At 43.7% G+C, this 16,701-nt stretch overlaps 1 protein-coding gene across 8 annotated transcripts in view; it reads right to left on the bottom strand.

Annotated features, from left to right (window-relative positions):
• ACSF3 (acyl-CoA synthetase family member 3) overlaps positions 1–16,701 on the bottom strand; it is a 243,014-nt gene that overhangs the window by 17,708 nt on the left and 208,605 nt on the right. For 7 of the 8 annotated variants that reach the window (XM_038754789.1, XM_038754788.1, XM_038754786.1 and 4 more), the window contains 2 exons: positions 7,856–7,990; positions 5,474–5,585 (listed from right to left, as the gene is read on the bottom strand). In XM_038754789.1, the coding sequence (XP_038610717.1) occupies positions 5,474–5,585; positions 7,856–7,990 (247 nt within the window). The remainder of the gene's footprint in view (positions 1–5,473; positions 5,586–7,855; positions 7,991–16,701) is intronic. The other variant, XM_038754792.1, reaches the window with a different exon arrangement.

Raw genomic sequence — 16,701 nt, 5'->3', positions numbered from 1 at the left:
CCTCAATGCTTTTTCCTCTTCCCTTTCTGAAGCACATCTGTTCAGCCCTTTTAAACACAGGGACACACTCCTGGTCTTTTTCATTCATTCATTCATTCAACTGTATTGAGCGCTTACTGTGTGCAGAGCACTGTACTAAGCGCTAGGGAAGTACAAGTTGGCAACATTTAGAGACGGTCCCTACCCAACAGTGGGCTCACAGTCTAGAAGGGGCAGACAGAGAACAAAACATATTAACATATTAACTACTTCCATTCTGTCCCAAGGGCATGGGCCTTCACAAGCACCTCCTTCTCAGTCAAAACCCTTCTCAACTCCTTCTTATCTCATGCTGGAAGCCCATGAGGAGCGTGGATAATAATAATAATAATAATAATGGCATTTATTAAGCGCTTATGTGCAAAGCACTGTTCTAAGCACTGGGGAGGTTACAAGGTGATCAGGTTGTCCCACGGGGGGAGGGGGGGGCTCGCAGTCTTAATCCCCATTTTACAGATGAGGTAACTGAGGCATAGAGATGAGGATTCCCATTTCCCTCAAATTTGTCTACTAATTATTATTATTGCTATTATTATGAACTAAGAGCTGGGGTAAATACAATATTATCATGCCAGACACAGTTTCTATCCCATTTGGGGCTCAGCAAGAGGGAGAACAGGTATTGAATCCCCATTCTACAGATGAGGAAGCTGAGACACAGAGAGGCAAGATGCACAGCTGGGATTAGAACCCAGGGCCTCCAACTCCTAGGCACATGCTCTTTCCACTAGGCCATGCTATTTCTCCAACTGTCCCTCACCTCGCCCTAAGTCACACGCGTTCAATCAATCAATCCTAAAACAAACATGAAAACGACTCAGTGACCCCCAAACTATAGATGTGTGGGCCTACCGTGCTGAGAACGATGTATATTACAATCATTTGCTGGATACCAGACAAAGCACCATACCAGACAAAGCACCATAATCAGCATTTTGGAAAGATGCAGAGGAAGGAATGGGAGACGAAAGCATATAGAAGCAGCTATATCGTGCTTTGCTACCCTGGAGAAGAACAGATTCATTCATTCATTAATTCAATCGTATTTATTGAGCGCTTACTGTGTGTAGAGCACTGTACTAAGCGCTTGGGAAGTACAAGTTGGTAACATATAGAGACAGTCCCTACCCAATAGCGGGCTCACAGTCTAGAAGGGGGAGACAGACAACAAAACGACACATATTAACAAAATAAAATAAATAGAATAGTAAATACGTACAAGATGCCCCAAGCTTAGTTATGACTGTAATGCTGAACAGGAGGGTTAATGTGTGATTGGCTTTGGTATCAGACAATGGGACTTTGTATCTGGGGAAAAGGACTCTATGAGGTTATTCCTATGAAAGCTCTCAGCACGGGATTTTTTTTTTTTTTAAAACACGAAGTAATTGTTTAATCAAAGCAGCAGCCGGCCAACTAGACCCTTCTTTGCTTTTGTTAAATTGTAGTCTTCCAACTGTGATTTTGCAAATCCAGGGGAATCTTTAATTGCCCAGCTGTGGCGCCCCTGATGAAACAAGGATTCCTACTGTTTGTGAAATCATGTTGGACGAGCCAAAAATATCTTTAGCACTAAGGAGAAGGAGGTGGGGGAGGGAGGGTGGAAAGGGAGAAGGCTTGTGGAATAAGAAATAGTTTGTAAAAAAAAAAAAAGAAGAGAAAGTGATCCATTATTATTAGGATCCAGCCGTAACGTGGAAACTCATTTTACCATTACTGTGGCAGTTCTCTAAGCCTCATTGTCATCCGAGCCTACCGGCTTCTGGAGGAGAAGTGATTCTGAGTAATTAAGTGGTCTTGGATATAAAGAAGTGGTGGTGGTTGAGACTTTAGGTGTGTCTCAAGAAGCAGCGTGTGTCTGAGAAACAGCATGGCCTAGTTGGGTAGAGCATGGGCCTGAGAATCAGAATGATGTGGGTCCTAATTCCAGCTCTGCCACTCGTCTGCTGTGTGACCTTGGGCAAATCATTTCACTTCTCTGTGCCTCAGTCACCTAACCTGTACAATGGGGATTTAGACTGTGAGCCCCATGTGGGACATGGACTGTGTCCAACCTGAATCTACCCCGACAGTTAGTACAGTGCCTGACACAGAGTGCTTAAATATTGTTTTTAAAAAACTGAGGAGGCCCAAGCTATGGCTGAGATAATAAAGCTCTCTCAGAAGAACTGGGAAAAGAGACAACAATGACCAGAAAGAGTGGAAATTTACCTTATTAAAGCAAACTCAGAAAAAACGTTGCAAGCAACGAAGCAACTAACTGATAGTGCTCCAATATGGAGAATGGGTATAGGACTTTTCTCTTTAGGTTGGGAATGACAAACGGGAAATGAGTTTGGCAAGGATGAAAATCAGTCAACCACTGGTATTTATCGAGCACTTACTATGCGCAGAACATTGTACTAAGCGCTTGGGAGAGTACACTTTAACAGAATTAGCAGACATTTTTCCCTACCCAGAATGAAAATGTTTTAGATTCACTGGAAACTCTAGGCCCACAATGCAAGAGGAAATCGTTTGATTGTGGGTAGATGAAAAAACTCAAAAAATGGATGAAACTTTAGGAGAGGTAAAAAAAAGCAGGAATAAAGGAGTGTTAGAGAGAAGAGGAACTCAGCTGTAACAAAGGTGAGGAACTCAGGGTTCCAAAGTGTTTTTCAAACAATAACAATTCAGGTCTGAGTCCTTCTGCTCTGAGAGTGAAGTAGAGCATTAATTCTCTTCCTCCCCATAGAGTTTTTGCATTTTAGTGTGAGCCTTTGAAGCACAGCTAATTAACAATCCTGCTCTCTCCCACCTACTGGGAACAGGAGAGGAATCAAGAAATTCAAAGACATCTCCTTGCTGGTTTTCAAAAATCTCATCCATATACAGTCTTTCGGTCAGTCGCATTTACTGAGTGCCTACGGTATGCAGAGCACTGTACTAAGCACTTGGGAGAGTACAATATAAGAATATAACATTTATTTCAATTGCTGCATCTACTCTGAGTGCTGGAGTCTGTTTCATTTTAGTAATAATGGTATTTCTGACCCCCTAAGCACTTCCCTCCTGCCCCCCACGCCCCTTATACTCTACTGCTTCCCCTCTACATGGTAAGATCCTATAATAATAATAGTATTTGTTAAGCATTTACTATGTGCCAAGCACTGTTCCAAGCACTGGGATAGACACAGTTAATCAGGTTGTCCCATGTGGGGCTCACACTTTTAATCCCCATTTTACAGATGAGGGAACTGAGGCACAGAGTAGTTAAGTGACTTGCCCAAGGTCACACAGCAGACAAGAAGCGGAGCCTGGATTAGAAACCATGTTCTCTGACTCCCAAGCCCGTTCCCGGGCCGCAAGGGTAGAGACTGTACCTACTTACTTAACTGTAAGCATTCTCAAGTGCTCAGCACTGGGTTCTGCACAGAATAAGCCCTCAAAAAATTCCCCTGATGGACTGATTGATGAGCAAAGCATCATCATCATCATCATCATCATCAATCGTATTTATTGAGAGCTTACTGTGTGCAGAGCACTGTACTAAGCGTTTGGGAAGTACAGGTTGGCAACATATAGAGACAGTCCCTACCCAATAGTGGGCTCACAGTCTAAAAGGGGGAGACAGAGAACAAAACCAAACATACTAACAAAATAAAATAAATAGAATAGATATGTACAAGTAAAATAAATGAATAAATAAATAGAGTAATAAATATGTACAAACATATATACATATATACAGGTGCTGTGGGGAAGGGAAGGAGGTAAGATGGGGGGGATGGAGAGGGGGATGAGGGGGAGAGGAAGGAAGGGGCTCAGTCTGGGAAGACCAAAGCACCAAGTCTCTTCTTCCTAGAGGCCTAAAACTGAAGCAGCCCCTGATTCATCTCTTCTCAAAATAAGTAAAGTTCCAAGCGCATTTTGGGGTGAGCTGTCTGTGTCATTTTTATGATCTTGTAAAGGGCTAAACTCAGCAACTGAGATCATGGGGGAGAAAGCCCAGCCAATTTGGTTTTATATTGGTTATATAGCTAAACTACCCTAAATTTCCCTCTATCTCCATGAACCAAGAAGCAGCATGGCTCAGTGGAAAGAGCACGGGCTTTAGAGTCAGAGGTTGTGGGTTCAAATTCCGGCTCCGCCATTTGACAGCTGTGTGACTTTGGGCAAGTCACTTCTCTGTGCCTCAGTGACCTCATCTGTAAAATGGGGATTAAGACTGTGAGTCCCCTGTGGGACAACCTGATCACCTTGTAACCTCCCCAGTGCTTAGAACAGTGCTTTGCACATAGTAAGTGCTTAATAAATGCCATTATTATTATTAACCAAGGAAAGATTCCTAACTTTGTTCTTACTGGCACTGACCGGAAGCAGCATGGCCTGGTGGAAAGATTCATTCATTCAATCATATTTATTGAGCGTTTACTGTGTGCAGAGCACTGTACTAAGCGCTTGGGAAGTACAAGTTGGCAACATATAGAGACGGTCCCTACCCAACAGCGGGCTCACAGTCTAGAAAGATCACAAGCCTGGGAGTCAGAGGATCTGGGTTCTAATCCAGGCTCTGCCACTTGTCTGCTGTGTGACCTTGGGCAAGTCACTTAACTGCTCCATACCTCAGTCACTTCACCTGAAAAATGGGGATTAAGACTTAGAGCCTTTTGTGGGACGGCGATATTGTCCAACCCAATTATCTTGTATCTACCCAAGTGCTTAGTACAGTGCCCTGCACAAAATGAGTGCTTAACAAATACTATTAAAAAAAAATATAAAAAGTTATTTTTAATTACTATTTTTTAAAAAACTATTTAAATTCATTCATTCAATCATATTTATTGAGCGCTTACTGTGTGCAGAGCACTGTACTAAGCACTTGGGAAGTACAAGTTGGCAACATAGAGAGACGGTCCCTACCCAACAGCGGGCTCACAGTCTAGAAGGGGGAGATAGACAACAAAACAAAACATATTAACAGAATAAAATAAATAGAATAAATATGTACAAGTAAAATAAATAAATAAATAGAGTAATAAATACGTACAAACATATATACATATATATAGGTGCTGTGGGGAAGGGAAGGAGGTAAGGCAGGGGGGATGGAGAGGGGGCGGAGGGGGATAGGAAGGAGGGGGCTCAGTATGGGAAGGCCTCCTGGAGGAGGAGGAGTATTTTTTATTTAAAAATAAAATACTATTTAAAAAAATACTATTCAAAAATGGGGCCCCTTGGGGGACCCTTCAGAGTGAGAGCAACCCCAAATAGAATGAGGATTCCTCTTATTTCAGCCCTTGGGCAAGTCACTTAACTTCTCTTTGTCTCAGTGTGCTGATCCACTTCATTCAATCGTATTTATTGAGCGCCTACTGTGTGCAGAGCACTGTACTAAGCACTTATGCCCCTTACTGAGGCTCTAACATGCATGGCCTGCCAGTAGGTTCCATACCTTGCCCACTCTTTTAGCTCCTTGTAAGACAGTGAGTCGCCTTCTTGAAGCTTCACAATAGCACTGATCCGCTGGCCCCATGTGATATCGGGAATGCCGAGCACCGCCACGTCTGTAGAAAAAAAACAGGGCCAGAAGAGCATCAGAAGCACTGAGGTACGATGGCTGAGGTAAAAAAAAAAAAAGTCCTCAGGGGGTTTGGTTTGTGAATCCAAAGAAGATAAGCTTGGAAGAGGGAATCTGACAACTGGGAACAAGTGTGGAAGAGGAATTTTTAGGGCTGAATAGGCAGTGGGTTGGGTCATTTTGCAGAACCCTTGTATGGGATGCTACAGTTTCCCAGGTTTATAGTTCATTCATTCAATCATTTTGAATTGACTGTATTGAATTGACATTGACTGAGCCCCCTCCTTACTCTGCTCCTCCTCCCCCTCTTGCCTTATTTATTTATTTTACTTGTACATATCTATTCTATTTATTTTATTTTGTTAATATGTTTGGTTTTGTTCTCTGTCTCCCCCTTCTAGACTGTGAGCTCACTGTTGGGTAGGGACCGCCTCTATGTGTTCCCAACTTGTGCTTCCCAAGCGCTTAGTACAGTGCTCTGCACACAGTAAGTGCTCAATAAATACGATTGATTGATTGATTGATTTACTGAGCGCTTACTGTGTGCAGAGCACTGTACTAAGTGCTTGGGAATATAGTTGACAGAGTCATCTCAGGAAGCAGTGAACCAGATGGACATGGTAAATTTGAGAAGAAGCGTGGCCTAGTGTGGTGTAATTCTAGGGATTGCAGGCTTGGGTGTGAGAGGACGTGATTCTAATTCTGGTTCTGCTACTTATCTGCTCTATTACCTTGAACAAATTACTTAACTTCTCTGTGCCTCGGTTACCTCATCTGTAAAATGAGGATTAAGACCGTGAGCTCTGTGTGGAACAGGGACTGTGTCCCACCTGATTATCCTGTCTCTACCCTTGCACTTAATACAGTGCCTAGCACATAGTAAGTGCTTAACAAATACCATAAAAAAATTGGGCTTTGTAGCACTTGGTTCATGATGAATAACAGATGCCCTTACTCTGCCTTGGGGGTCTGGGTCCGGGCTAGGGACATCTGCCTCTACTGGGATGCTAGGAGGTCATCATCATCATCAATCATATTTATTGAGCGCTTACTATGTGCAGAGCACTGTACTAAGCGCTTACAACTTTGAGCTGGCGGCCCTCAGCTCCGAGGGAATCCGTTTATGGGGGCTTTTGGGAGTACCAGACCCTCCTAGGTTCCAAATCCTTTCTTGAAGTGGGAACTTGGCACTGAACCAAGTATTTTTTAAATACTATTTTTTTAAAAAAGCTATTTAAAAATAAAATACTCTTTAAAAAAAAATACTACGTAAAAAAGGGGCCCCGAACTTCAGTGCCTGAACTTGGCACTGAACCAAGTTCCCACTTCAAGAAAGGATTTGGAACCTAGGAGGGTTATGAGCAGGGAAGGTATTTGCTAATTCTGTTGAACTAAAGTCTCTCAGGTGCTTAGTACAGTGCTTGGCACATACTAAGGGCTCAATAAATACCAATGATTGAATGATTGATTGATTTATCCCCAAACCTACTGCTACCCTGCGTCCTCTGGAATTTTTTTCAGCCGTCCAGCCCTGCACCTCAGGAATATCAGAGGTGCCCTGAGGCTTATAGGGGCTCAGCAGTATTCATTGCAGCAAAAGCCACAGTGAAAATCAATCAATCACTCTATCAATCGTATTTATAATAATAATAATGGCATTTATTAAGCGCTTACTATGTGCAAAGCACTGTTCTAAGCACTGGGGAGGTTACAAGGTGATCAGGTTGTCCCACATGGGGCTTACTGTCTTAATCCCCATTTTACAGATGAGGGAACTGAGGCCCAGAGAAGTGAAGTGACTCGCCCAAGGTCACACAGCTGACAAGTGGCGGAGCCGGGATTTGAACCCATGACCTCTGACTCCCAAGCCCGGGCTCTTTCCAACTGAGCCATGCTGCTTCTCCCTATTGAGCGCTTACTGTGTGCAGAGCACTGTACTAAGCGCTTGGGAAGTACAAGCTGGCAACATATAGAGACGGTCCCTACCCAACAGTGGGCTCACAGTCTCGATGAGATACTCCCAGGAGGCGTCTCTAAGTATTGTACTTAAACTGAACTGATAAAACAATGAGATGGGAAGTAGGAGTAGACTAAATTTCCCTAAACTGGAAGAAAAATGCAAAAGAATCAAGAACCTCCAAGTATCTTCGCCTCCTCAAAAGTGCTAATAATCATGAATTCCTTGAAAAAAAATAGAGAACAGTCATCCCTAGTAGTACACCGCACAAACATGCTGTTTAGAAGAAGATACTTAACCCATTATGCTGGGGTGAGCCAGCAAGTGTCGCTCGATCTCCAGGGCACTGATTTTGTAACCTCCGCTTTTGATGATGTCCACAGAAGTCCGACCCAAGACCCAGTATCTGCCATCCCGAAATACAACTGTATCTCCTGCAAAGAGAGGGTTTGTGAATCCTATTTTTCTGGCGTGGCTTTGGAGTCAGAGATCATGGGTTCAAATCCCGGCTCCTCCAATTGTTAGCTGTGTGACTTTGGGCAAGTCACTTAAACTTCTCTGTGCCTCAGTTACTTCATCTGTAAAATGGGGATTAAGACTGTGAGCCCCTCCGTGGGACAACCTGATCACCTTGTAACCTCCCCAGTACTTAGAACAGTGCTTTGCACATAGTAAGTGCTTAATAAATATTATTATAATTATTATTATTGTTACCACAGTTGCAGTCTTTTCTATTCAGTTGTATTTATTGAGCGCTTACAGTGTGCAGAGTACTGCACTAAGTGCTTGGGAGAGTACAACACAACAATAAACACATTCCCTACCCAAAATGAGCTTGGGATCCAGCCAACTCCCAACATCAGTGCCCCACAAATCTAACTGAATTGCAAGCCATCATTCCCAAATAGTGGGCACTATGGTTCTGAAGACACACAGTTTAATACATGGGTATTTTTAGCAACAGTCTTTTGAAATATTAGCAACACACCTTCCAAAGTGGATCTTATTTTTGCTACCACAGACTGGAAGCTTCTTATAGGCAGGGATCACATCTACCAACTCTATTATATTATACTATGTACAGAGCTAAATACACTGTTCTGCACAAACAGTAAGCGCTCAATAAAACCCACTGATTGATCAATAGATACTTCATTTTTCTTTGCACTGTCCCTAATCAGTGGTTTCAGTTTACATGGATTCTGTATTCCTGCTGTTGTAAATCTATATGCATGGGTAATTTGTATTTTTTAGAAGAGGCTAGAAGTTCTTTTTTCTTGTCGCTGACAATTTTTTTATTAAATTCAAGATAATGTGAAATAACTGAGGTAGAGCTCTCACTTTAGTTTACATAGTTCAGGTTCCAAACTTATTTAAATGTTTCTGGATTTGAGGGGAGATCAAATCGACTTATGAATTCTCACTCTTTCCCAAGGTTTGACCTTATCTGCCCCTCACCAATGAAACTTTTTCAACCTAAAAACTACAAAATCCAGACAGTATATGTTTCCACTACAGTGCATCACTGTAAGAATCTAGTGCCTTTGAGCTTTTGAAGTGATTAGGGAGTAGTTAGAGCAGAAAGCACAGGCTGAAGAGATCTAAAGGCCTGTTCTCAATTTTGACAATGATGTGTTATGGCTTTGAAGAATCACCTAAAGTCTCAGGGACATAGGAACCCAGCTGCATGGAGGGGGGGAAGAGTTCAGTCTGGTGCTTTGAGATCCTTTGCAGACAAATGTTAGGAGACACCCATTTGATTTGTCTGCTGCAAGATGGTCTGGACAATAATCAATCATATTTATTGAGCGCTTACTGTGTGCAGAGCACTGTACTAAGCGCTTGGGAAGTACAAGTTGGCAACATATAGAGACAGTCCCTACCCAATAGTGGGCTCACAGTCTAAAAGATGTATAATAATAATATATAATAATGTATATCTCTAGACTGTAAGCTTGTTGTGGGCAGGGAATGTGTCCGTTTATTGTTGTACTGTACTCTCCCAAATGCTTAGTACAGTGTTCCACACACAGGAAGCGTTCAATTATGCCGACTGAAGGAACGAAAGATGAAGAAAGGGACAGTGATTATTACAAGGGAGAAATAGCAACGGAGATGACAGGAGAGAAAGCCGACTGGATAAAGTTCCTTTTCTGGGGTTCGAAAGAAGAGTGACAAAGAGAAAGGAAAGAATCAATCAATCGATCAATCAATCAATCGTATTTATTGAGCGCTTACTATGTGCAGAGCACTGTACTAAGCGCTTGGGAAGTACAAATTGGCATCACATAGAGACAGTCCCTACCCAACAGTGGGCTCACAGTCTAAAAGGGGGAGACAGAGAACAGAACCAAACATACCAACAAAATAAAATAAGTAGGATAGAAATGTACAAGTAAAATAAATAAATAGAGTAATAAATATGTACAACCATATATACATATATACAGGTGCTGTGGGGAAGGGAAGGAGGTAAGACGGGGGGATGGAGAGGGGGACGAGGGGGAGAGGAAAGAAGGGGCTCAGTCTGGGAAGGCCTCCTGGAGGAGGTGAGCTCTCAGCAGGGCCTTGAAGGGAGGAAGAGAGCTAGCTTGGCGGATGGGCAGAGGGAGGGCATTCCAGGCCCGGGGGATGACGTGGGCCGGGGGTCGATGGCGGGACAGGCGAGAGCGAGGTACAGTGAGGAGATTAGTGGAAAGAATGAACAAGAGTGACAAAAAGAAAGGAAAGAATGAACAATGTGGCAGGTGTGTCCCCGTAATTAGCTCCTAGTACTCCAGTCGGAGAAGATTGAGGAGAGGGGTCATCTCAGCACAACCTGGATAAATGCTTAACAAGCTGTTGCACTTTGATAGCTACTTAAGATGATTAGTCACACTCCGCTAATACAGCCTTCGCGGATCTTTAGGTTAAGGGAGGAAGGCGGGGGTCTCAGGCCTTCTGATTTCAATTTCAGACTCTTGATAGGAGCACCGGGGGGCTCTTAGCTTTAGCCTATATGTCAATCTCTCTTCTCTCTCTCTAATGATGCCCAGTTCCATTGTATCCACACACGAGCCTGATTCCCCGCTGCGGTTTCACTGACAGCCTTTATTGCACTACTGGTTTGAAAGCTCGTACCCCGAGTCAGGAATGATATTGGTCTGGGTGACACAGAAGTTGCAATCAAACAAAACTATGGCAGAATAGACCAGGTTCAATTATTTCCAGCCTCTTTTCTTTTGCTTCTTGATGCTCGTAGATTAAGCCCCGGTTAATGAAAAGTGATAGAGTTCATCGGCTTCAAAATCTTGACGTGGAGGGTGGTGTCTAGGGGCAGGTGATGATTATTCCACTGGGTGGAAGTTGTTTTTAATTGAGATTTCTCTCCTCAGAACTGGGTGTTAAGGCATTACTGACCCTGGGCCAGCACAGGATTGAGGACATCATCATAGCATATAGACTGACCTACTGGGAAGCAACTGGGGAAAGGGTTATTCTCCTTGAGTGGAGGCTTTGTGATGACTGGGATGCAAAGAGGCAGAATTAAAATTAGATTAGGGTGTACTTCCCAAGCACTTAGTACAGTGCTCTGCACACAGTAAGTGCTCAATAAATACGATTGAATGAATGAATGAAAACACGAAGAAGGAGCAGTGTGGCCTAGTGGATAGAGCACGGGCCTGGGAATCGGAAGAACCTGGGTTCTAACCTGGCTCTGCCATTTGTCTGCTGTGGGACGTTGGGCAAGTCACTTGACTTCTCTGGGCCTCAGTTACCTCATCTGTATAATGGGGATTAATACTGTGAGCCCCGTATGGGACACGGATTAGCTTGCTTCTACCCCACGGTTTAGTATGGTGCCTCGCACAAAGTGCTCAGCACGTACTGTAAAAAAATTGATTTGTTGTTCTTGAGTGTAATAATAATAATACTTGCATTTGTTAAGCGCTTACTATTCATTCATTCATTCAATCATATTTATTGAGCACTTACTGTGTGCAGAGCACTGTACTAACCATTGGGAAGTACGTTAGAAACATATACAGACGGTCCCTACCCAACAGTGGGCTCACAGTCTAGAAGATGGGCTCACTGTGCGAAGCACTGTTCTAAGCACTGGGGTGGATGCAAGGTGATCAGGTTGTCCCATGTGGGGCTCACAGTCTTAATCCCCATTTTACAGATGAGGTAACTGAGGCTCAGAGAAGTGAAGTGACTTGCCCAAAGTCACACAGCTGACAAGCGGCGGAGCCAGGATTAGAACCCATGACCTCTGACTCCCAAGCCTGGGCTCTTTCCACTGAGCCACGCAGGGCGCCATTTGAGCCTACGATTTGGAAAGTTCCACACAACCCAGGGGACGTATTCTAATGATGTGCGTTTAACTAGGGGGATCAACAGGGGTTCAGTGAGTTCATCTTCCCATAGCTCTGTGGTATTTCTTCTCTGACAACTACTCTTGCTCTCCACCACTGTCAGGCTGGCATCTTCACTTCTCTGTGCCTCAGTTACCTCATCTGTAAAATGGGGATTAAGATTGTGAGCCCCACATGGGACAACCAGATCACCTTGTATCCTCCCCAGCGCTTAGAACAGTGCTTTGCACATAGTAAGCGCTTAACAAATACCATTATTATTATTATCTTTATAACCTGTTTAAGGATGCTCAGTGGGGATCAACCTTAATGACTCTGCTAGGGAAAGTGCCGATCAGTCTGACAAGTGCAACTAAGGCAAGGGTTCTGCAAATGTGGATGGCGACAAAAAAAGTTGAACTGTGGATATTCCTGACCCGTTACAGCTTGGTTTGGTGATGGGAACAGAGCATTCACTTAAGCACGGCAGATGATAAATGCATTGCACCATTCAAAAATGAGCTGTACATTTTCCAGATCTGTCTGCCTGTCAGGGAAATGTAATTAAATCTGGTGCAAAAATAGCCTCATTGGATAAGTAGATAATCCCGAATATCAGCAATCCAGCACCACACCAACCTGCTCCTACCTAGTTCATTCATTCAATCGTATTTATTAAGTGCTTACTGTGTGCAGAACACTGTACTAAGCACTCGGAAAGTACAATTCAGAAACAGAGACAATCCCTACCTAACAATGGGCTCACAGTCTAGAAGGGGGAGACAGACAACAAAACAAGTAGACAGGCATCAATAGCATCAAAATAGATAAATAAAATTATAGATTTATACACATCATTAATAAAATAAACTCATTCATTTATTTGTATTCATTGAGTGCTTACTGTGTGCACAGCACTGTACTAAGCGCTTGAGAAGTACAATTTGGCAACCTATAGAGACGGTCCCTTTAGTGATGCCCAAGTCATCCTCCCATTTTCTCATTTCATAAGGACACAGTATCTTCCTGGTCAACCAGCTTCCCTCCACTGTTTTCTCATGTCTCTCTTCCAGCTCTGTTTTCACTTCTCTTTTAGTTTTCTAGCTTCATTCCTCTTTCCTCTCTCCCAGCTCAGACCTCGCTGCTCTCTTCTCACTAAATCTCAGTGCATTATAAGTAAACATTTGAAATCGGTTTCCGATCGAGGCCATTCAAGCCTGAGCAAGCCACCCTCTGCTTTGGTGATTTTTACACCTTCGGGTGGTGAGGCCTGAGAGGCGGTCATGGGGCTACTTACTCTGGTTGCTGAATAGCCCGGTGGTTGGCTCAGAGGCCGGGGAGTTTGTCGACAGTTGCTGAGCAAAGTAAAAAGGAAGAGGCCAGGAAATAAGATGTCCCATGACTCCCTTTCAACTTTCATACTTTGTTTTGGGAATGCTTTTTGATCCAGGTTTAAAGAACTTCAGTAATAGTGCACCGTGTCCACAGAAAACGACTGGACTGATAAAAAAATTAGGGTTCATGGGAAGCCACATTTCAAAGGACTGAGCCCATGCAAAACTACAACTCATCTAATTCTAAAGCACTGAACCTGAGTAAAAAGGCCTCTCTATCCAAAATGCTTCCGTGTAAATTCAAGCACTTATCCCGTCCCGTCTTGATAATAATAATAATAATAATAATGTTGGTATTTGTTAAGTGCTTACTATGTGCAAAGCACTGTTCTAAGCGCTGGGGTAGATACAAGGTAATCAGGTTGTCCCACGAGGGGCTCACAGTCTTCATCCCCATTTTACAGATGAGGGAACTGAGGCCCAGAGAAGTGAAGCGACTTGCCCAAAGTCACACAGCTGACAAGTGGCGGAGCTGGGATTTGAACCCACAGCCTCTGACTCCAAAGCCCCGTGCTCTTTCCACTGAGCCACGCTGCTATCCCATTGATAACTGTAGCAGCTTCCTTGCTGACCTGCCGTCTCTTTCCACTCCAGTCCATACTTCACTCTGCTGCCTGGATCAGTTTTCTACAGAAGTATTCAGTCCATTTTCCCCCACTCCTCAAGAACCTCCAGGGGTTGCCCATCCACCTCTGCATCAGAAAGAAACCCCTTACCATCGGCTTGAAAGCATTCAATCAGTTTGTCTCCTTCTACCTCACCTCACTGCTCTCCTTACTACATTCAAGTCCACATGCTTCACTCCAAACTACTCACTGTGCCTCAAGTTTCAGCTATTTCCCCCACATCTTGCCTCCGGCCGGGGACTCCCTCCCTCTTCATATCTGACAGACAATTACTCTCCCCACCTTCAAAGCCTAATTGAAATCACATCTCCTCCAAGAGGCCCTACTGAGAGCTCACCTCCTCCAGGAGGCCTTCCCAGACTGAGCCCCTTCCTTCCTCTCCCCCTCGTCCCCCTCTCCATCCCCCCATCTTACCTCCTTCCCTTCCCCACAGCACCTGTATATATGTATATATGTTTGTACATATTTATTACTCTATTTATTTATTTATTTTACTTGTACATATCTATTCTATTTATTTTATTTTGTTAGTATGTTTGGTTTTGTTCTCTGTCTCCCCCTTTTAGACTGTGAGCCCACTGTTGGGTAGGGACTTTATATGTTGCCAACTTGTACTTCCCAAGCGCTTAGTACAGTGCTCTGCACACAGTAAGCGCTCAATAAATATGATTCATGATGATGATGATGAGGCCTTCCCTGACTAAGCCCCCATTTCCTCTTCTCTATCTTGCCACCGACTCTTTCCCACATCCCTCCCTCTAGCCTGGAGCTCCCTCCCCCTCCTTATATTAGGCATGCACCACGGCCTAGTCAATAGCACCCCGGCCTTGGAGACAGAGGACCCGCTTCTAATCCTGGCTCCACCACTTCTCTACTGTGTGACTTTGGGCAAGTCACTATGCTTCTCTGTGTCTGTCATCTGTGAAATGGGGATTAAGACTGTGAGCCCTTTGTGGAACATAGATTGTATCCAAGGACTCTGTCTGGCACACAGTAAATGTCCAACGAATACCATTTCAGGGGAGCAACATGGTCTAGTGGATAGAGCATGTGACTGGGAGTCAGAAGGTCATGAGTTCTAATCCTGGCTCAGCCCCTTGTCTGCTGTGTGACTTTGGGCAAATCACTTAACTTCTCTGTGCCTCAGTTCTCTCATTTATAAAGTGGGGATTAAGACTGTAGTTCCCATATGGGACATGGACTGTGTCCAACCCAATTGCCTCGTATCTACCCCGGTGCTTAGAACAGTCCCAGACACATAGTAAGCGCTTAACAAATACCATCATCATCATCATATGCCGACCAAGACTCTCCCCAGTTTCAAAGCATTATTGAGGTCACATTCATTTAGTCATTCATTCATTCAATCGTATTTATTAAGCGCTTACTGTGGGCAGAGCACTCTACTAAGCGCTTGGGAAGTACAAGTTGGCAACACATAGAGACAGTCCCTACCCAACAACGGCTCACAGTCTAGAAGGGGGAGACACATCTGCTCCAAGAAGCCTTCCCCAATAAACCCTTTTTGCCTTGGCTTTCCCTCCTCCTGCATCATCTAAGTACGTGGTTCTGTGACCTATGGGCATTTGATACTTGCCCCACCCTCAACGCCCCAGCACTTATAATAATGATGGTATTTGTTAAGCGCTTACTATGTGCAAAGCACTGTTCTAAGTGCTGGGGTTGATACAAGGTAATCAGGTTGTCCCACGTGGGGCTCACATTTTTAATCCCCATTTTACAGATGAGGTAACTGAGGCATAGAGAAATTAAGTGACTTGCCCAAAGTCACCCAGCTGATAAGTGGCGAAGCCGGGATTAGAACCCATGACCTCTGACTCCCAAGCCCGGGCTCTTTCCACTGAGCCATGCTGCTTACATATCTGTAATTCTATTTATTTATAGTAATGCCTGTTAACTTGTTTTGATGTGTATTTATAACTCTAGTTCTCTTTATTTATATTGATGCTATTGATGCCTGTTTACTTGTTTCGATGTCTGTCTCCCCTCTTCAAGACTGTGAGCCCATTGTGGGCAGGGATTGTCTCTCTTTGTTGCTGAACTGTACTTTCCAAGCGCTTAGTCCAGTGCTGAATGAATGAGTGAATGAATATTTATTTACCTTCAAAGTGCCTCAACCTCAAATCTTACGTATTTTTGCATACACTAGTTCGATTTGAATGGCACATTTAGAATGACTGTGCAGTCATGGAAATAGAGTCAAACAATTAACGTGGTCTGATTCTCCTAAAATCAATCAGTAGCATTTACTGAGTGCTCACAGTGTGCGGATCACTGTACTATTTGGGAGAGTACGATACCTGAACAACTTCACCTGCCTATCTGTAGGCAACAAGACTTCTAGACTGTGAGCCTGTTGCTGGTTTGGGACTGTCTCTATATGTTGTCAACTTGTACTTCCCAAGCGCTTAGTACAATGCTGTGCACACAGTAAGCGCTCAATAAATACAATTGAATGAATGAATGAATGAACAACCCAATTTGATGGGAAAAATGCCCCTGTTAAATGCATATCCAGGACCAATTAATTCCCCTGGTTCTGAATGACCTCTTGGAATAAAAAATTTAGGCAGAGAGGGGCGTCAATCAATCGATCATATTTATTGAGTGCTTACTGTGTGCAGAGCACTGTACTAAGCAGGAGTTCACCTGGCCCATTTCCTTGGTTTTGGGTAGGTCCCATTCCCAGAGAGATCAGTCACAGCTCTTCCTGGGAAGATTTGTAAAGGGACAGACTGTAAGCTCTAAATTATAAGTTCCCTGTGGG

The sequence above is a fragment of the Tachyglossus aculeatus genome, chromosome 11, assembly GCF_015852505.1.
Source record: "Tachyglossus aculeatus isolate mTacAcu1 chromosome 11, mTacAcu1.pri, whole genome shotgun sequence".
NCBI lineage: Eukaryota > Metazoa > Chordata > Mammalia > Monotremata > Tachyglossidae > Tachyglossus > Tachyglossus aculeatus.
This window is presented reverse-complemented; position numbering and strand designations above follow the sequence as displayed.